At 63.1% G+C, this 19,816-nt stretch overlaps 1 protein-coding gene across 6 annotated transcripts in view; it reads left to right on the forward strand.

The window, feature by feature from the left end:
- Window positions 1–2,321: 2,321 nt before the first annotated feature.
- Ablim2 (actin binding LIM protein family member 2) overlaps window positions 2,322–19,816 on the forward strand; it is a 136,307-nt gene continuing 118,812 nt past the window's right edge. For all 6 annotated transcript variants that reach the window (XM_071614121.1, XM_071614115.1, XM_071614117.1 and 3 more), the window contains exon 1: window positions 2,322–2,453. In XM_071614121.1, the coding sequence (XP_071470222.1) occupies window positions 2,444–2,453 (10 nt within the window). In that variant the 5' untranslated portion in view covers window positions 2,322–2,443. The remainder of the gene's footprint in view (window positions 2,454–19,816) is intronic.

Consider the following 19,816-nt stretch of genomic DNA (forward strand, 5'->3'; position numbering starts at 1 on the left):
TTCACCTGCCCAGGGCCCTGCCCAGAGAGGGTTTTTAGTAAACTGTTGAATGAGTGAGATTGAATGAAATACACACGAGAACAGGCGGCTGAGCCTTGCAGGAGTTGAAGGCACACACCGTTCTGTTTCAGTAACAACAATTATAATAATAACCATCATTTACTGCGCCCTAGTCGGGAGCTTGAAAGGTCTGACTGGTATTTCCCACTTAACACTTTAGCTAGCAATCCTCAGGGGCATGCAATGTGCCTGGGAGGACAAGCAAACCCAGCAGAGAGGACAAGCAAGTGGCCTGGGTTAGCACCTGGTCCTGAACAATATGACCACATCGGGGCACTTGATTCAAATTGAATTCCCTGAGGGCCAGCCTCGGAGGGAAGCAGGAAAAGAAGCCTGGGTCAGCCCTGCCCTTGCCACTGCTTCCTGGGTGACTTTGGGCAGGACCTCGCTAGGTGCAGGTCCTGCCCATGAAAGAATCCGCCACACGAGCCTGGTCCTTTCGGGCTGAGAACTCCGAGCCTGTCCTGCTTGAAGGTTCCTGCTCAGAGAGGCAGGCCAGCTCCCCAGGAGCCTGGGGCCGTCCCACAACCCACCTGGGCCACCCAGCCCACCCCTGACTCACAGAGACCCTGCAAGGGGTGTGGGGTGTCCGGTGCCATCCTCCCCAGCCCATGGAGGCAGTCACAGTCCCCTGCCTCTGGAGACACAGGGGTTGATGCTTCTGTGGAGGGGGCCACAGAGAATGTCTCAAGGGGGGCAGGTAGGAGCGGGGTGTCCTATGCAAGGTAGGTGCCATCTTGCCTCAGGGGCTAGGAAGGGTGTGGCATCCTCCTCCTCTTCCTCCTCTTGGTTTCCTCAGCAGGCGTCTGTGGAGTGCCTGCTGTGTCCCCAGGTGAGGCTCTGCGAATGACAACAGTGCATGCTGTGGAGGACGCTGACCTCAGCTCACTCTGGGCATGCGTGAGCTCACAGTGCTCAGACTGTCCTACTAGACCCATGCTGTTGCAGCCAAGGACAAGGTGCCTGTGGAGCAGGTGGAGAGGTCCCCAACAGGCCCCTGGCCCAGGGCCACTCCCACCTTCTGTCGTTGCTCCAGCGGGGGGTCCTTCATTCCGGGGCTTCATATCAGCCCTGATGCACACAAAGGGAAGGGGCTAACTCAAGGTCACACCATGGAGGGGGAGCTGGGCTGGCCACAGGGTGCCTGACCCCTTCAGGGGTCCCTTCCATTACATGCCACTTGTGTTCTGGGCACGAACCCCAGGGGGGCAGTACTGGAGCCTATGGCCGTACCCCTAGGTTCTGGGGGGGATAGGGGCCTCTGGGCCTGATCCCCTTTTGAAGTAAATGGATGCTGCTGAGAGTGGGAGGAGTTTCTGTTCCTGCCTCAGCATTCCATCCAGAGTCCCAATTCTCTGTGTCCAACTCTCTCCATGGCATCTCCAAACAGCCCTGGCTGGTCCTCGCAGAATGCCCTTGGCCCCTCCTCCCCACGCAGTAGCCGGTCCTGGGGGTCCCCCCTCCGGGCAGGCCTTGCTCTGCTTTCGCTCAGCCTGTCTCCTCCAGGCTCTCTGTGGTCCGCCTGTGGTCGCTTCAGGCACCCAGAGGGGTCCACCTGCGCCTCCCTATTCCCTGACTCTCTTTCCTGTCCTGGATCCACGCCCTGCGATGGGCGCCTGACTTTAAGGAAGGGAGCCGGTCACCATGGGGGCTGCGCTGGTGTGTGTGTGGGGGGCTGCAACCCGGCAGGACGTGCCCGCTGCCCAGAACCGGGGCGCCAGGCAGACGGAAGCCTGCAACGCGTGGCGAGGCGGCGGGCAGCCTTGCTCTGGAGTCGGGAAGCCTCGCTCAGAGAGGCAAAGCCGGCCGGCGCCCGCCTCCGCTCCCCCGCTGACAACTGGGAACGCCGGCAGGTTGGCCCAAAGGCCGCCCACGACTCCAGACCTGCCCCGGGCTCGCTTTCTTCTGAGCGGCCCTGCTCGCGGCTCCGGGGCTCCCAAGAGCCACCACCCCGCGGACACCCCCCAGGCGTCGGTGACAGCTCTGCAGAGCCTGAAGAGCGATTGCGGGCAGCCGCCGCGGTTGTCGCCGGGCTGCGCCTGCGCGAGCCGCGGAGCCTGCCGCGACTTGTAGTCCGCGCGTCCCGCGGCCGCGGTGCGAAGGCGGGCGGCGGGGGCGCGGCGCCTACACTTCCCAGGGTGCGCCCCTCCCGCGGCGCGGCACGGGGCGGGGCCTCCCGGAGGGGCGGGGCGGGAGGGGCGGGACCGGCGAGCGGAGGGGCTGCGGCGGCGCCGCCGGGCGGGCGCAGACTGTGTGTGGAGACGGCCGGCCGGCAGGCGCGCGGAGGATCGCGCGGGCGCGGCCCCTGCGGGCGCGGCCCCTGCGGGCGGGAGTGTCGGGCGGCCGCAGCCCAGGGACCGCCCGGCTCTTGACTGCTGCCGAGATGAGTACAGGTGAGTGAAGGGGACCGAGGTAACGGCAAGTCCCCGAGCTACACCCGGTGCCGCCAGGGCTGGGTGACATTCTAAGGTTGCACCTGCAGCGTAAGGGGTAATCGCCCAGCGGCTCCACCCAACTTTTGCTCCAGGGTTTTGCAGCCCAGAAGGGTCGGCACGCAGACCCTTGCCCCCGCGCCCGGGGCGCTGAGCTCTGCGGCGCGCGCTGAGCATCCCCTTCTCTCCCGCGGCCCGGGTGGCTGCGTAGGGTTATCTGGTAGGTGCCACTCCTTTGCTTCTCTCATGGGTGTCTTAGGTTTTTCAGGCTGCAGAAAGCAGAATTTTCCGGAGAGGGGCTCAGAGCTATCGCAGTTCTAGTCACCAAGCGAGGTGCGATGACAGCCGGGCTTTGCAGCAGGGGGCGCCGCCCTTGCGCCGCTCCTGCAGCGCCTGGGTGGGGGGCGTCGGAGCCCTTGGCTTGCTGGGGCAGACCCCGAGTCGGCTTGTGTGTCAGGCCGTGTTCCATCTCTGCGCCTCCTCTCTGCAGCCCTTGGCCCCGTAAGTCCCAGGCTTGCTCTCCCGCCGCACCCACCCACCAGAATCTGACAGCCTTTGCTGTGCTGGAAAACCCCACGCGCAGCAGCCCGTGGGTGCTGTATGCTGTTGGGGAAACCGGGGCCCAGAGCCCAGAGGCCTTGGTTGGAGGTTGTCTGAAGCCCGGTCGAAGATGCACCCTTCTGAAAGCCTCCTGGGGCGGGTGCTGTGACGACTGGTGCCTACATGCCCAGGCAGGGAGGGGCTGTCGCTCCGATTTTTCAGGGTGCAACTCGAGGTTCACTGGCCTTGAGTCACTTGGGCTACCGAAGCTGGGCTGAGCCAGGATTCGAACGCAGGGCTCCCTGACTTCTGTGCGATTTCCTCCAAGCCTGTCTTGCTACTGACTGCAGTATGGCCCTTGGCCATGGTGCAGAAACCAAGGGGGACAGCTGCTTTCCCCAGGGGAGATCAGATGGGGAAGGAATGACCATGTAGTGACAGCTCATTGTGGGCTTGGGGCTGGGAGGGGGCAGGATAGGGAAAATGCTTCCAGGACCCCCTTTCAGGGGAGACTGTCCCCTCCCCCATACCTAACCCTGGAAGGAAGGACTGCTCCTGTGGGCACTGAGAGCAAGTGGCAGGCTGCCGGAGGCGGAATCCTTTGGAAGAGGATTTCTGAAATGGCCAACCTGTTATCTGGAGGTGGCTGGGGAAGAGGCACCCTAAGTCTTGGCAGGACCTCCAGACATTTATCTAATGGCAGGTGGGGATAATGCCTGGGTGCGCACTGGGTAATTTCATGCTTTTTGTGTCCATAATTGATACCTCTGGTCCCTCCTGTAATCAGAAGCCCTTGGAAGGAGCATGTGCACCGCCACCCCCACCCCCATGTTTGTGGTTGTTGTCCCTGGAGAAGACCAGCCAGGAGTGTGGGTGAGGAGACTGGGTTTAACTGTATGCACCTGGTGGCCTTGGCACTGGGGGTGCCCTCGGGAGCATGGCTGAGTGACTTGGAAGTGTGTAGCCCTGGTTGCCGGGGGTGGGGGCAAGGTACAAGTGAGAAACTGCACACAGTGGGCCCTCAGGAGCTTAGTGGTCACTGCTGGTTGGCCAAGCCCGCCTCGGCCCTCCTGAGTTCCCTTTGGAGGGGGAGTGCAGGTTCTGTCCTGTTTACCTGTTGCTCACGCCCAGTGCTGGCCTCGCTGATTACACACATGGTAGTGAGTTCTCACCACACCCATCACAGGGGAGAATGGAGAGAGTGGGCCCTACACTGGCACGTGGACTCCTATGTCCACCACTGTGTCCATCTAACAGGGCAGAAGCTGCCACACACAACAGGGCAGGCTTCCCTGTGACCCTCCCAGGGCCCTGGGCTAACAGGGGTGGTGGGGCGGCAGCTGCTCAGATGGGCAGGGTGACCAGAGCCCATGGCAGCCTGTGCAGCCCTCCTGGGCCAGGGTCCCCCTTCCTACAGGCCACCAGGACTATGTGTGACTTTGATCTGAGCACCCAGGCACCTCTGAGCTGGCCCTGGTGTGGCATTGCAGCTGTCTTGCTTGCCTGTGGCTTTCCAGGGGCAGGGACATTGTTTGGACAGTGCCGTGGCAGTGTGCAAAGAGATGGCTCAGTATCAGGCCTGGGTCCAAGTCTAGTACCCGCTGGGGGGCTCCTCTGCCTTGGTGTCCCCAGTGGTACAGTGAATGCCTTCAGCCCTGGCACAGCCCACACGGTGAGCCCACAGGTGACGACAGTGTGGTGGCACCTTTGTCACATAGTCATAATGGGTCAGGTGGGGCAGGAAAGATACCTCAGCTGGAATGGGATGGGGACCCAGTGCCAGCACTGCCCCTGTGGGTACTGCAAGCTTCAGTGTACCCCTTGGGCAGCTCCAGTCTGGCAGGTAGGATTCCCCAGGTGGGCAGAGGTCCGTGGTGTTGACTTGTTTGCATAACAAAGTGCCCCGTGCCACACAGTGTAAATGGCAAATTTACTTTTTGACAATGCCAGAACCCGAAGACGGCAGTCGTAGTTTGTCAGGGTTGGTTCCTCTTCTCCTTGGCTTATACATGGCATCTTCTCCCTGGGTCCTCACACGGCCATCCCTCTGTGTCTGTGACCTGATCTCCCCTTCTTGTGAGGACACCTGTCAGACTGGATGAAGACCCACCCTAGGGCCTCCCTTTACCTTGACAAAGAGTCCTCACACAGTCACATTCTGAGGTGCTGGGGACTAGGACATCAACATATGGATTGGGGGTACACAATTCAGTCCATAACAGGGGTACAGGGCCAGATGGAGGGCCTGGGAGACTGGCTCAGCTGTCTTGTGCTGCGCTGGAGAGGACCAAGGATGTTCCAGGCCATATCCACCCACCTGCCCAAGGGGAACTGAGGCCCGAAGAAGGAAAGAAATCATCCAGAGGCAAGGAGAGGAGGTGACCCAGCCGGACCTGAGCCAGTGTGGTCAGTGTGGGCCAGGGCTCGGAGCAGAGACCCACACTTCACCTAACCCAGGAGCGGACCATGGTAGAGCCACAGAGAGGTCCACCTCAGTATAACTCATAACAGCAAAATGCTGGGAACCACCGAGGTGTGGGGGAGTGGTGGACTTAGCATTCCCTCATTTCCTGAGTGTCCTGTGGAGGCCTTGCTCCAGCCCTGGGGTTCTACCGACAAAGACAGTCAAAAACCAGACCTCTCCTGACACTACACCTGGTGGGCATGGGAGGCATCTATAATCAACAAAGTAGTTTGCTACTTTCTAGAATCAATTTTGAGTTTGATGGACTCTTGGAAATCTAGCCTAACTGTTCCAGAAAAGGGAGCGTCCCTGCCACATGCAGAAGCCACCTGTTCACTCCCCTGGGCTCTCAGCACTGTGGTTTGGGAGCACTCTGAGCCGGTGAGGGACAGCAAGGCCAGGAAGGGGCCTATCTCATCACTCCTTTAACAGCGCCACTGGTCAGGGCCAGTAGACTGCAGTTGCTGGCACTGGCAGCTGCTGGGTGTCTGGACTGCTGGCTCCGTGCCCACCGGGCCTGGAGTTCCCTGCAGTGCCCAGCCCCTCCCTTGCGCTCCCTGGTAGGCCCCCAGCTCCCCTGGACTTGGCAGGTCCTGTCCCCAGGCTGCTGTTCTCGGGCTCACATCTGGGCTCTGCTGCCCACCTGTTGCTCATCCAGCCCCTCTGGGCTTCCATCCAGGGCCACCTCCCCTGGGTCTCGGAGAGTTGCAGGGCAGGGGCACAGGTGCTCAGCAGCCCCTGCCTGGCCTGGGTGGAGGCTCAAACCACAGTTGAAACAGCTGCAGAGGGAGGTGGGTCGTGCTCAGCAGAGGCTCAGTGCTCTGGTGGTGGTGCATGGGTCTGTCTGGCCGTCCAGGGACCAGCAGTGGGTCAGCCAAGGCCGCACACCCCGGGCTCCAGGTGTGCACAGTTGCCCAGGCCTGGGAAGCTGAGGCTGCTGGTGTCTGGCAGAGCAACCTCAGTGCTGTGGCTCTGCTTACTCGAGTGTCCCCATTGCCACCTGGCGGGTGTGTCTCGGGTGTCGGGCAGCACCCAGGTGGGATGGGCTTGGATGTCCCAGTTCGAGGCTCACTGAGTGAGCCCTGGGCCCTGGCCAGACCTCATACATGCCTTCTGCAGGGATCCTCGCACGGCCTCCCGGGACATGGTGGTGGCCCCACTTTGAGGTGGAAAAATCCATGCCCGGGAGGTCCCATCCGTCACCTGGCGTCAAGGATCTGTAAGGGGTAGAGGCCAGATTGGAATCCCTGGGCCTGGCTCAGCCTGGCTGTGGCTCCCTGCCTGAGCGGGGCTCTATCTGTCATCCCCCTCCGGCTTCAGCCATAGCCGTGGCACCTCGTCAACGTGTGGCCCCCCGGGGTGCTCCTTGGTGGGGGCGCACACCGCTCCTCAGGGAGCACCAGCACCCTTCCTGTTTCCCAGGACTGCACCCAGCCAGGAAGGCAGAACCAGGCTGATCTCCCGCCACCTCCCCCGCCTCCCACAGGGCTGCTGCTGGGTCACCATGTGGCCCGGGGACCAAGCTAAGACAGCTCAGACAGGGAGGGGTTTCACCACATTGGGCTCCTATTGGCCTCCATAACCTTCACCCTCTGGTCCCAGCACTCGCCGCCTTACCTGGGGTCCTCAGGTCCCCTGGGCCCTGCTCTGGCTGAAAGGCAGCAGTCCCAAGGCCTGGGCCCCTCCTAGAGCCCACAGCCCAACTCACCTGGGGGTCCCAGGGCTCCTACCCCCTCCCTGCCTGGACCTCTGAGTGACCTTGGCTAAGTCATCTTCCCTCCCTGTGTCTGAGTGTACCCTTCTGTGAGGACAGGGCCATCCTGGGGCGTGACCCCCGTGCCCCCGGGCTGGAGCTGACGTCAGCTCAGGGAGCTTGGCTTTCCCATCCGGCTGGGAGCCACAGGGCTCTGACCTGACCTGAGGCTCCCTGGAGAGGGGAGGCACCTGTCCCTCCACACCTGAGCAGGAGCGCAGTGGCCGGCTCTTGGCCTCAGTGAGGACCAGCAGGTGGGCTCACTTTGGCTTTGCTCTGGTCGGAAGCAGCTGGCTCTGTGGGCGTCAGGGCTGGTCCTGTGGCTTCCCACCCTGGTGGTGCCCAGGCGGGGTGTGTGAGACGCAGGAGTGTTGGGGACAGTGCCGCGGTGGCCTCATACTGAAGGTGCCCGAGGACAAGGGCAGCTGGCTGGCGCGGAGTGTGGTGGCTTCTTGGTCCCCGCCCAGGCTCCCTTTCCTGCTGTGGGCAGTGTCCACTCAGCCGGGTGCGTCCCTGCCCTTTGCCTCAGTTTCCCCCTGAGCGCCTGCTTTGGGGACTGCTGAGTGGGTGTCAAGGGCCTGGGCCTAGCAGGCACCAGGAAGCCAGCAGGAAGTCCAGTCCCAGGGCCAGCGCCCTCGGCCACTAGGAGACGGCCCTGAAGGGGCAGTGTGCCAGGTCCTCTGTGAATCGCTTACTCCTGGGCTGGAAAGACAGCTCGTCCTCCTCTCGCCCGGTCACTCGGCCCAGCCTTACGCAGCCTGTTTACACCTCCCTGCTCTCCCGGGAGCTGCCTGGCTCCAGGGGCATGCGCAGCGCTGTCCTTGGTGTCCTGGTGAGGCGTGGTGCTTTGCGTCATCATCTCCTGAGCCCAGCTCACCGCAGGCAATGACAGTGGCCACCCTCCCTCTGCACGGAGCACACGCTGTCTATCTGGGCTTCAGGTTCTTCATGCTTAGGAGCAGGGGCTGCAAGATGACCCGCAGTCACTCCAGCCAGCGGGCCAAGGAACCAGTGTGGGTCACTGCCCCAGCCATGGCAGGGCTCCCATCCTGCTGGTGTCTGTCCTCAGGGCGGGGCAGGGCCTCGTGCTCACGTCCCTCCTGAGAGCCACACAGACTACCTCATCCAGAGGTGCCTCGCGGACACCTGTCGGGGGAAGAGTGAATGATGGATGGCACTGGGTCCTTCTCCGTAGGCCCTGTCCCTCCAGGGCAGAGGGCTGGTCTGGAAGCATGGAGCCCCCACTTCCTGCCCTGCATGGGGCTGGGCGAGCTCCTGGTGCTGGGGAGGCTGCAAAGGGAGGTGTCATCTGCAGGCAAGGAGGTGCCCGTGTGCTGGCTTGAGAGGTGGGACAGGGTGGGGTCACTGTGAAGCTGCCACGCCCCAGGAGCTCCCATCGGGCCCAGATATGGTGTGGCCTCAGCCTGGGTCCAGGCCTCCCATTTCAGCCGTCGGCAGCCCCCCGGGGGCTCAGGGCTGTTCCAGGTGCTCCTGCAGAACCCAGCAGACTACCCGTACCCTGAGCTGGAGTCCTCCTCCTCCTCCTCCTCTCGAGGTCCTGCCCGTGCTCAGCAAGGCCTATGAAGATTTCCAGTGCTCAGGGCCTTGGTGGCCCTCCCGTCTGCACTCAGGGCTCAGAGGACGTGCTCCTGGTCCTGCGGTGTGTGTCCTGGGGCTGTAGGCTGTCTGTCTCCTGAATGCCTCCTTTCAGGTGTGTGGGGGCTGGAGATGGTCCCCCAGAACTGTCTGTATGTTTCCTTACTTGGAAAACTGATCTGTCCATGTGACCACGTGAAGGACCTCAGCGTGGGGACCTTATTCTGCATTACTTAAGGGAGCCTGGAATGTAATCACGAGCATCGTCGTTGATGAGAGGCAGGTGGTCAGAGCAGAGACTGAGCTCTGGGGACAGAAGCAGAGCTGGGCGAGGAGCCGCTGAGCTGTGGGCTCTGGATGGGAAGGGCTGGAGCCGAGGGCCTGCGAAGGAGCCAGCCGGCACAGCTGCGCGTCAGCACCTGGGGGTGCGGGTCGGCCTTCTGACCCCAGAGCGGAGGAGACGGCCACCGTAAGCCACCACATCTGAGGTAGCCACCGCGTGGAGTGTGGTGGCTTCTTGGTCCCCACCCAAGAAGTGGCTCCCAGCCCACCTTCCCAGGGTCACCACTGGGGATGGGGAGGCCGAATGAAGATTGTTCCCGAGCCCCCTGGTCCGAAGCCCTCTTCATGTCCATGACAGGTCATCCTGGCCACCTGGCAACACTTGGAGCCCAGGGGTCTGCGGAGCTCCGATTGGACCCCCTGCAGGCTCCTGCCCCACCCCTGTCTCCAAGGCCTCGCCCGCCTGGCTCCCCAGACCGGTCCCTGGGTCTCATGAAGCGTAGATAGCCCTAGCCGGTACCAGGGGTCAACAGAGAGCCAGGAGGCCAGGGACCAGCTGGACGCATGTCCTGGGACAGGCATGTCCCCCTAAGGGCCAGGCTGTCCTCAAGGGCCATCCAGCTCTTGGTTGTGTGTGGGTCAGTGGGGACTTGGGGCAGCAGGACTGTGCTGGACAGGCTGGGAGTGGGCAGTGTGCACTGGGGCCACACCCTCCGGGGCTCTGCACCCATCTACTTCAGGAGAAGCAGCATCTGTGGTTCTAGAAGTGGGTCCTGTGTGCTGAGCTCCGTCCTGGACGTGTTAAGGGTGACAGGGACACCAGGAAGGCTCTGTCCCCTCCCGGGGATAGCAACATGGATGGGCAGGTCATGTGTGTCGCCAGAACCAGGCAGAGGACAGAAAGGGCAAAGCAGGAGCAGTGCCTTCCCCCTGGCTCCAGGGACAGCTTCCTGGAGGAGGAAGCTGGGCCCGAGGCCAAGGCCTGAGTGTGAGCAGAGCCCGGGGCCTGAGTGTGAGCAGAGCCCGGGGGGGGGGTCTGAGTGTGAGCAGAGCCCGGGGCCTGAGTGTGAGCAGAGCCCGGGGGGGGGTCTGAGTGTGAGCAGAGCCCGGGGGGGTCTGAGTGTGAGCAGAGCCCGGGGCCTGAGTGTGAGCAGAGCCCGGGAGCCTGAGTGTGAGCAGAGCCCGGGAGCCTGAGTGTGAGCAGAGCCCAGGGCCTGAGTGTGAGCAGAGCCCGGGGGGGGGTCTGAGTGTGAGCAGAGCCCGGGGCCTGAGTGTGAGCAGAGCCGAGGGGGGGTCTGAGTGTGAGCAGAGCCCGGGGGGGGTCTGAGTGTGAGCAGAGCCCGGAGGGGCCTGAGTGTGAGCAGAGCCCGGGGGGGGGGCTGAGTGTGAGCAGAGCCGGGGGGGGGGGTCTGAGTGTGAGCAGAGCCCGGGGGCCTGAGTGTGAGCAGAGCCCGGGGGGGGGGGTCTGAGTGTGAGCAGAGCCCGGGGGCCTGAGTGTGAGCAGAGCCCGGGGCCAGGGAGCCCTGCACCCAGAGGCTGTGGAGGGGAGGAGGAGGCCCAGGGTGCAGTGGCCTCCTGGGCAGCCCATGTGGAGGTGCTGCAGTGCCTGGAGGTCCAGCTGGGAGCCAGCCGTGGGCTTTGGTGGCAGGCCCAGAGCCACAGTCCCCTCGGCCCTTCTCTGGTCCCTGATGAGCCCGGATCATGCCCAAACAAGCTCGGGGCCCTCAGGCCTCTGTGACGCAGCTTCCTGTTCACAGTTCCACCTAAGGATGGACCGGCTCTACCCCAGAGGCCGTCTCCTCACCTGCCCAGTGCCCGGGGGGCGGGAGGCTGCCGCCGGGATCATGCGTGGCTTCCTCACGCACAGCCCACCTGCAGCAGGAACCCCACCGTGCTGCCCGCAGTGTGCACGTGAGAGTCCAGTGTCCACCAGGACCGCCTCCCGGCCCCCGCTCTGATCCCTCTGAACGCACGGCCTGGGCACGTAGGGAGCATGAAGCAGGGCTGGGGCGGCTCGGTGGGAGGGCACCGGGTCCCATCCCACACACCAGTGGATGTGGCCTCTCCGGGAAGCCTCCCAGTGACCCGGGTGGGCCAGGTGCCCGCTCCCTGCTGGTCCTCCCCACAGCGCGGCCACCAGGATGGAGACGGATGGCACAACTGCAGTGATTCCATGTCCTTGAGGGTCAGCCAGAACAGGGACGTTGGCCAAGGGAGGGACAGTGGCAGCTTCTGGGAGGACTGTCCTCTGGCGTGGCACTGCCCCTGTCCTCGGGAGTTTGGAGCTGGTGGTGTCCAGCGGGACCTTGACATTCCCCTCTTCTGGGACATGGGGTCCTGACTGGCTATTCTTGGGGAAGGTCGGTGCTCAGAGTAGAGGAAGGTGCACCTCCTGGCCAGCACCTTTGATGGCCCTGGCTGTCTGGAGGCTCAGGAGGTCACAGGCCCTAGCACTGAGGAGGAGGCCTTGACGCCGTCCAGTGAGCACACAGGGGGAGGGGGGTAAGGGCAGCAGGAGTGCCTCTACTTGCAGTTCTGGAGGCCAGAGTCCAAATCCAGGAGCACTGGACTGACTGCACCATGGGGCTGGGGCAGCGTCCTGCTCAGGACTAGGAAGACGCCATCCTTGCCTCTTCATGCCCGGGGGGCTGCCAGCAGTCCCTGGCTTGTGGCTGCATCACCGCCCTCCAAGGCAGCACCTTAGAATCCCTCTGCCCTGTCCTCTCTGCACTGTCTTCAGGAGCTTGTCCCTGGGTGCGAGGCTCCCTCTGCCTCCTTTTCACAGGACACGTGACTTCTTCAGGGCCACCAGATGATGCAGGATGAGCTCCTCCCTGTGTCCTCAGCTTAGACACATCTGCAGAGCCCCTCCTACCACACGAGGCCATGGTCACTGGTCTGGGAGCAGCATGAGGGTACCTCTCAGGGCTGTCATCCAGCTGACCCCAGGCGCCTCCTCAGAGCCTCTCTCTGGAACGTGGCTTGTGTATCCAGAGCCACCGGCTGCAGGCGCTGCGTCCCCCACCGTGCCAGCGAGTGGCCAGAGAACTGTGGCCAAGCAGATGGCCACCCATCCACAGCTGAGGCTCTCCGACTCCTGAGGTCGTGGGACCCAGGTTACGAGGGTCTGAAGAGCTTGTGTGTGGATTGTGTTGACTTCCCTATCAGAAACTAAGCCAGAAATTTAAAAATGTTCAGAGAAAAAACCCTTTGTGTATTAACCTCAGAGCGTCTTTACTGGGCTTTGGCTCCGGCCCACAGTCTTGCAAATCGCCTTCATATCTGGCTGAACAGTGGGCAGTGGGACTTGGATGTCCAGCTCCATGTGCAGTCACAGAGTCTGTGTTGTGATGTCGCCAGCGTGCAGCTGTGGAAAGTGCATTGCAGTCTGGAGAGATGACTCAGCCAGCGCTCCAGACCATAACGAAAGGCCTGACGGTATTTGCTTCTAAAGAAGGAAGGTTTATTTTGGCTCACAGGCTTGGAGGTTGTAGTGCGTGATCAGCAGACCTGTTGCTTTTAGGCCCCTGTTGGGGACGCTGGGTGGCCATGGTGGGGAGCAGTGGCAGAGTAAGGAGGAAGGGCCGGGTTTCACTGTCCCCTTTAAGAGCACGCCCCAATGACCCCAGGATCCCCACTAGACCCCACCTTCTGAAGGTTCAGCCTCGCAGTAGAACCACCCTAGGGTTAACCCTTCAGCACATGGGCCTTTGGGGACAGTCGACATCCAAACTGCAGCACTGACAAGGAAATAACACTCTGCCTTATCATGATGGTGATCTCAACCCCACTGAGCCCCTCTAGGGGTCTTGGGGATTTTCAGGAATCACGGGGCCACATTTTGAGAACATCTGATAAAGAATGAAATATTATGCAGTCCTTAAAAAGAGTTTCAGGAATTAGTAAAATGTGCATGTAGGTGCTGGAGGTGGATGAAGAATACAGGACATGCACATTATGTACAGCTGAGTCTCTGCAAAATATTCAGAGCAGATGCCTTAGAAGAAAATATATCAAAACTCAGTAGCAGTATGGGCGACTCCTCTCCCTTCATTCCCAACGCCTCACCGTTCCATGCTTGTTGGTTTCAAGGATGTGTGAGTGACAGGGTTTGGCTGGATTCTAGGTCCTCGGGCTGCTCTGTTAGTGAGCAGCTGTTGGACTCCCTGCACGTGGCTGGCCTCGCCCCAGGGGTAGCTTCTGTACCTTAGCAGGTGGACTCCTCTGTGAGCTAGGGCCTGAGCAGTATGGAAATGTGACAGTGCAGGGTGTGCCGTGTGAGCTCTGGTGACGTCTAGCAGACTGTTAACAATGAGGAGGTTCTGCCCCGCGTGAAGCCCGCGTTGCCAGGAGCCCCAGAGTCGTGTCCTTGGGGGGAGAGCTGCCCCTGGCAGGGCCCCAGCAGAGAGCTAAATATATCCTGGGAGTGTGTGGCCACCGCAGGCACCCCTGCAGCTGACCAGCGTGGAATCCAAGGCAGCAATCGATTTATCTCCTGAAAATCAATGCAGCCATTGATGGAGCATCTAGTGGCCGGCCCAGTGGGAGCTGAGTGGCCTTGACCCTGCACATCCCAATTAGCAGACCAGACGGATGCCTTGTGCCAAGGTCCTGGTGCCGTCTAGTGGGCAGGGGGTCAAACCCGCCTGCCTGGCTGGGCTCTTGGAGCACACCCAGGCTGCCTGCCCGAGAGCGCGTCCCCGATGGGGCTCTTCAGAACCCTGGGGCAGTGGGCAGTGGCTTCTGTGCCTGGTGAAAACACCCCTTGGGTTGGGGGGGTTTGTGCTCCCAGCTGCCTGGAGCTCCTCAGCACCTCTGAGCACTGTACCCCACCCTGCGTCCCTCACTCAGCCGACAGTGGGACACGGAGGCCAGCCTCCCTCCAGACGGTGCGGGTCTGTGCTCCTGGGGAGTGGTCTGTGCTCAGCAGGGGAGCTGGCCCTGCCTGCAGCCCGCTTCTGTTCCACGCCTGACCTCCCAGGCTGGCCTCCTGGTCCTCAGCCTCCCCCCCAGGCTGGCCTCCTGGTCCTCAGCCTCCCCGCAGGCCAGCCTCCTGGTCCTCAGCCTCCCCGCCAGGCCAGCCTCCTGGTCCTCAGCGCCCCCCCCTCCCAGGCTGGCCTCCTGGTCCTCAGCCTCCCCCCCAGGCTGGCCTCCTGGTCCTCAGCATCCCCCCCAGGCCAGCCTCCTGGTCCTCAGCCTCCCCCCTAGGCCAGCCTCCTGGTCCTCAGCGCACCCCACCCCCCCAGGCTGGCCTCCTGGTCCTCAGACCCCCACCCCAGGCCAGCCTCCTTGTCCTCAGGGGATGGCAGAGGGATGACATCATCACAGGGAGGGAAGGGTGGGGTGGGTGCCAGAAGAGACAACCAAAAGCCCCCTCCCTTTTCATGCCTGAACTGGGACCCTCGGCCCCCAGGCTCTGCCCCTTGGAAAGAACTTCTTCCTAGAAATTGGAGTCTGGAGGTCTTGCCCACATCAGGGGCTCTGGGGACAATCTGCTCTGAACTGTGACACCTCTTTCCACCTGCAGAGAGCACCCCTGAGGCCCTGTGGGTCTCTAGAGGGCTGTGCTCTGGATCCGGGGCAGGCGCCCAGCCTCAGCCTCCTCCTCTGGGTCGACAGCCTGCGGGCGTCCTCCCTCCTCCACCTCGGCCTCCTCTAAGCCTCACCCCAGCCTGCCTCTCCCAGCAGCTGGCAAGTCGCACTCGAGTGTGCCCATGCCTGGCAGGGGGTCCGAGGGGCCTGAGAGAGTCCCCTCTGCAGCAGGCGGACAGAATGTGGTGGCAACGCTGGGCGGGAGCAGGGCTCACGAAGCTGCCTGTGACAGAAGTCCTGGCAGGTTCCTGGAGGAGGTGGCATCCTGTCAAGTGGGAGTTGGCCAGACAGAGGGCAGGGAGCAGGGCTGGCTCTCAGGGGGCCCAGTGGGAAGCGAGGGGGCCCAGGGCCAAGGCGGTGCTGGCCTCTGGGCTCCTCTGTCCCCCGCCTCGTGCTGCGTGGCTCTGGTGGTGCTCTGAGGACCCGGCCTCAGGCCTGGAGGTGGGGTGAGGAGGGGACCCAGGTGCCCGAGAGGCAGGTTCCCAGGCCCTGTCCTTGGTCACTCTGGTACAGCGGGTGGGGCCAGGGAAGCCTGTCCTGGGGTGGCTGGCCCCTCCTCACAGGGGATGCTGGCTGAGCCCAGCTGGGACGCTGGTGTCCGTGCCTTTCAAGACGTCCAGCCATGGACTGACCAGGGGAGGTGCTCAGGCTGGCGTGGCCAGGGCCAAGGGAGGGACCGGGAGAAAACCCAGTCCCTGTGCCTCCTGCCTGTCGGCTGGGTGCTTCCCTTGCCCCATCCCCCCACCCACCCCTAGAACTAGTTCCCTCCAGAGCCAGCAGGCTGACTGCCCTCTGTGGCCCGGGGGCTCCTTCCAGCCCATCAGGAACGGACAGCGCTGCCCTCCGGATGCATAAGAGGGGACATGCCCCTCAGCTTCGTACCCCCAAGGGAACACACCTTCATCCAACTGCCAGGGAAGGTGTGGGTGGTCCAGGTGAGGGCCCGGGCTCCCTCCCCGTCCCCTGTGTAGTGGCAGTCACACCAGGGGGTCGGGCCAGCCGTGGCTGCCAGCCTGCCACCTGAGTGCCCTTGGCACTGCCCCCCAGGGGCGCTTTGAGGCTTCACGGCGCCTGGTGGTTCTTCAGGCTCAGGGACGGCAAGTGCCATCATGAAGCCAGGTAGTGGGACGTGTGCCCTAGGCACCTGGAGGCACACGGCCACCCCCAGGCCTCCCTGGGCACTGGGGCCTCTGTGCTGGCCCCAGCTGGGCTGTGTCAGGGTGGCCACATGGGGCAGGCAGAGCCCCTGTCCTTGGGGAGAACGGTCCAGAGGCAGAGTCTGGCAGAGCAGGCCCCAGAATAGCCGTGTTCAGGGCCCGTGGACTCTGGGACGCAGGGAGGGGACCCTGGCCGCCTCCTGGCCCTCCCTGCCCCAGTTCTGGGAAAGAGGTCAGCTGTGCCAGGAATAGAACCTTCTAGTTCCTGAGGGGCCACCTGGCTCTGGGGGCCCATCAACCAGCAGCGAGGCCCTCAGTGCTGGCGTCGTGGCTGGAGGGGGGTGGGCTGGCCACTGGCCATCTTGCCAGTGTCAGGATGCAGTCCATGGACAGTGCCTTGCCCTGCCGTGCCCAGCAGCCCCATCCCCTGTCCACGAGCTGGGCTGCCCACAGGCGCTGAGTGTCTCCTGTGGTGCCACGGGCAGGCCTCCTGGGCACGTTCCCTCTGCCATCACACAAGCCCAGGTGGGACGTCTGGGGGTCTTGAGCACTTGGTCCCAAGCAGGCCTGGTAAGAGGTCTCCAGACGGAAGCCTGGACAGATGTGGCCTGCCCCGGGTTCTCCTGCTTAGGCCTCGGGATCAGCTGCCCAAAGAGGGCCGCTGCAAGTGGATGTGGGTAGGTCCGCTCCAAACGAGGGGCTCCCTGCTCTTGGCACCCCCACCCGCCTGAGGTGGGAGCTGGGTCCTTTAGATATTGACTCCTGACCCAAGTCCCACGGTGTTCCTGGCAGGGCCACGTCCCTGGGTGCCCGGGAGCTTCTGGTGAACAGAAATGAATTGCAGGGAAGCTCGAGGGGGCGGTGGCCTCGGCCGGCTGGGGAAGAGGGCTGGTGACAGCCGCAGGTCATGACTGGGGCCTGGGCATGGGCTTCTGACCCTAGTGGACATCAGAGCTGCTGCTGGCTCAGGCTGGCCCTGCCCAGAGCACTCGGATGTCCACAGTCCATTCGACCTACTCCAGAACCGCACAGCACGCGGGGCTCCAGGGGACGGGCAGCGGGTGGCCGAGGCCAAGGCCAAAAAGAAGCCAAACTCTGATTTGAAGTCAAGGCTGGCTGTCCCCTTCCTGGGCCCTTTGCACCACCCCAGGGTCCTGTGTAGAGGAGGATGTGTGGACAGGGGAGAGGCCAGGCGGGGAGGGCCGCAGGGGCTGGAGACAGGGGCTGGAGGTCAGCCTGAAGGACCTGGAGGCGCGTCCCCAGGGCAGCAGCCCTTGCTGTTGGTGTTAATGAGGGACGAGGTTCTCAAGGCACTGGGGACGCCACCCAGGCCTCCTCTGCACTGACTCCGTCTGAAGGTGCTTCCCTGCTCCTGGGCCCCTGGACTAAGGCCGGAGGCCACCACCTCCGTCTTAAGGGAAGCTCTTACGTCCTTGGGCCCAGCTCACAGCCGGCGCCCACTCTGCTGCCCGCTAAGAGCCTCAACTGGAGACCGCGGCCTCCCCTGGGCGTTACTCCAACTCGCAAGTTCCCCGGTGAGCTTCATCCTCCTGGGTCTCATCGTGGGTAGCTCTGGTGGCCTTTGGGGAGGGTGTATGACTGGTGGGCCTCGCCACGGGGAGAGGGCCACCTGCCCGTGCCACTGCGGCACTTCCTCCTGGCCTTTAACCGCTTGCATTCTTAACCCAGAGCTTGGCCGGGCTGCCCACCCTCCTCCCGGCACCTGGTCCCGGGTTTCCACGGCACCCAACCCTCTCCCCCGCCCCCTGTCTTGATGGCAGCTGTGCGGTTCCTGGTGGGTTCCCCGTGGGTTCCCGGTGGGTTCCCTGTGGGTTCCCGGTGGGTGCTGTGCCCACAGTCCCCCCTTCACCAGCTGGGGAGTGGCTTATCTGTCTTGGTCAGGTTTTATGTTATTTACTGTGAGGAGATCCGCTCAGCGTCAGCGTTTGCCGCGTGTGTTGGTAAGCACAGCTCAGGGCATGGGGCTGTCCTCCTGGGCAGCCATCGCCACCGCCTGCCTCGGAAGCTCGGTCTCATTAAATGCCAACTCCGCAGCCCCCAGCCCCTGGCACCCGCCGATCCCTGTGGACTCGACTACTCTGGGGACCGCATGAGCAGAACCCTGTGGTGTTTTTCCTGTGACTGCCTGGGTCACTTAGCACAGGGTCTTCAAGGTCCAGGCACATTGTGGCCTGGGTCAGAATGCCCTTCCTTTTCAAGGCTGAGGAGGGACGGGATGTGGGGGCCGAGGGGCACCTGCCCTGCTTCACCTCTTGGCTGTCCTGAACAATGTCACGGTGGACATCGTGTGCCAATACCTGCTGAGTCCCTGCTTGTCACCCTTTGGGGCATACCCCAGGGGTGGCATTTATGGTCACATGGTGGCTCTGTGCTTGAGTGTGAGGGACCCCGTGTCATTTTCCGTGGGCCTGTATCACTGGGTGTTTGCTGGGAGTGGCCCAAGGGCTGGGCCTTGGTGGCCTGGCCTGGGGAGTCACCTTGCACAGGGAGGGACTCAGTGGCTTGGCTGAGGGCTGCTGTCCAGCCGTCTCCTCCGCAGCTTCCCCTCCCAGAGCCTCCCCCCTGCCAGCTGTCCCCTCACGCTGAGCTGTTGAGGCTCCACACGGGCCACCTCCTCCCACCCCTGGGCCTCTGCACAGATGCCCCCTCCTCTGGCCCCGTCACCCGATGCCTCTGCCGCTGGCTCCCTGCCGCGTGCTGCCAGCCCTCGGCCACTCCCTGCTCCTCCCTGTGGACACATGTGCTTGTCCACTGGTCGGACCAGGGTCCTGCCCTTTCTGTCTGACTCCTGGAGAGCCTGCCCAGCTCCTCTGCAGCAAGGGGCTGAGGGGACATGTGTGGCAGTGCCCAGCCTGTGCACTATCTGGGGCCACCAGCCAAGACCACAGGCTGCGGCATGCAGAGCACGGGCATGGAGTCCTCAGTCTGGAGGCCAGAGGTTCAAGGTCAAGGCTGGCAGAATCCACGTCTGGTGAGGGCCCGTGTTCTGGGTCATGGACAGTGCCTTCTTGTGTGTCCCCATGGAGGGGCGAGTGGCTCTCTGGGGCCTCTGTCCCAACTAATCCACTCATGAGGGCCCACCCGGACCTCACCCCAGAGGCCCCAACCCCGTCACCTTCGAGTTCTGCATTTGGGCCTGTGCATTCTGGGGTTCCAGGCGCTTGACCACAGCGGCCAGGGCCCAGCCTCATCTGGCCACGCCCCGGGAGATGCCAGGAAGCTCCGCCGCCCAGTTTCCTGAGACTGGGCCAGGAGCCCGGCCTTGTGCTTTGGAAATTTGCAGCTGGACCCAAGGCCACACTGGGACGCTAGCCGGGCGGTGCCGTGGGGACGCGGCCACACCAGGGGGAATCCTGTGCGGGCCCCCACGCCTTTCCTCTGCGGTCAGCAGGGCTCAGAGTGTCGTTGCTGTCAGATTCCCCCCAGGCCACCCCTGTCCCAGCGGCCCCCAAAGCCCATCCCAGAGAAGCACCCCTCCCCCCATGCACTCACCCTCTCTGCTGCAGCTGTGCCACCCTGGGCAGAGGGCACCTCTCAGCGCTCTTGAAACATTGTGGGGCTCCAGGTGCAGCCAGCAGCCTTCCCAGCCATCTTCAGTGGCACAGCCCGGTGGCCTTAGTGCCTTCCCAAGGCTGGGCAGCAGTGCCACTGATCATTCCAGAGCTTTCTCATGAGGCAAAACTGAAACCCTGCCCCCGCCAACAGTAGCTCCCATCCACCTCCCAGCCCTGGCACCCCCCTTCTTGCTCCATGATTGTCCTGCCCTGGGGACCTCACAAGTGACTCACGCTCAAGGTCCCTCTATGACCCGCTCATGTCACTCCATGTCCTCAAGGTCTGTCGGTTTTGTAGCATGTGTCAGTGCTTCCTTCCTTTTTAGGGATGCATACTATTCCACCAAGTAGGCGGACCACGTTTT

Source organism: Marmota flaviventris, chromosome 7 (assembly GCF_047511675.1).
Source record: "Marmota flaviventris isolate mMarFla1 chromosome 7, mMarFla1.hap1, whole genome shotgun sequence".
NCBI lineage: Eukaryota > Metazoa > Chordata > Mammalia > Rodentia > Sciuridae > Marmota > Marmota flaviventris.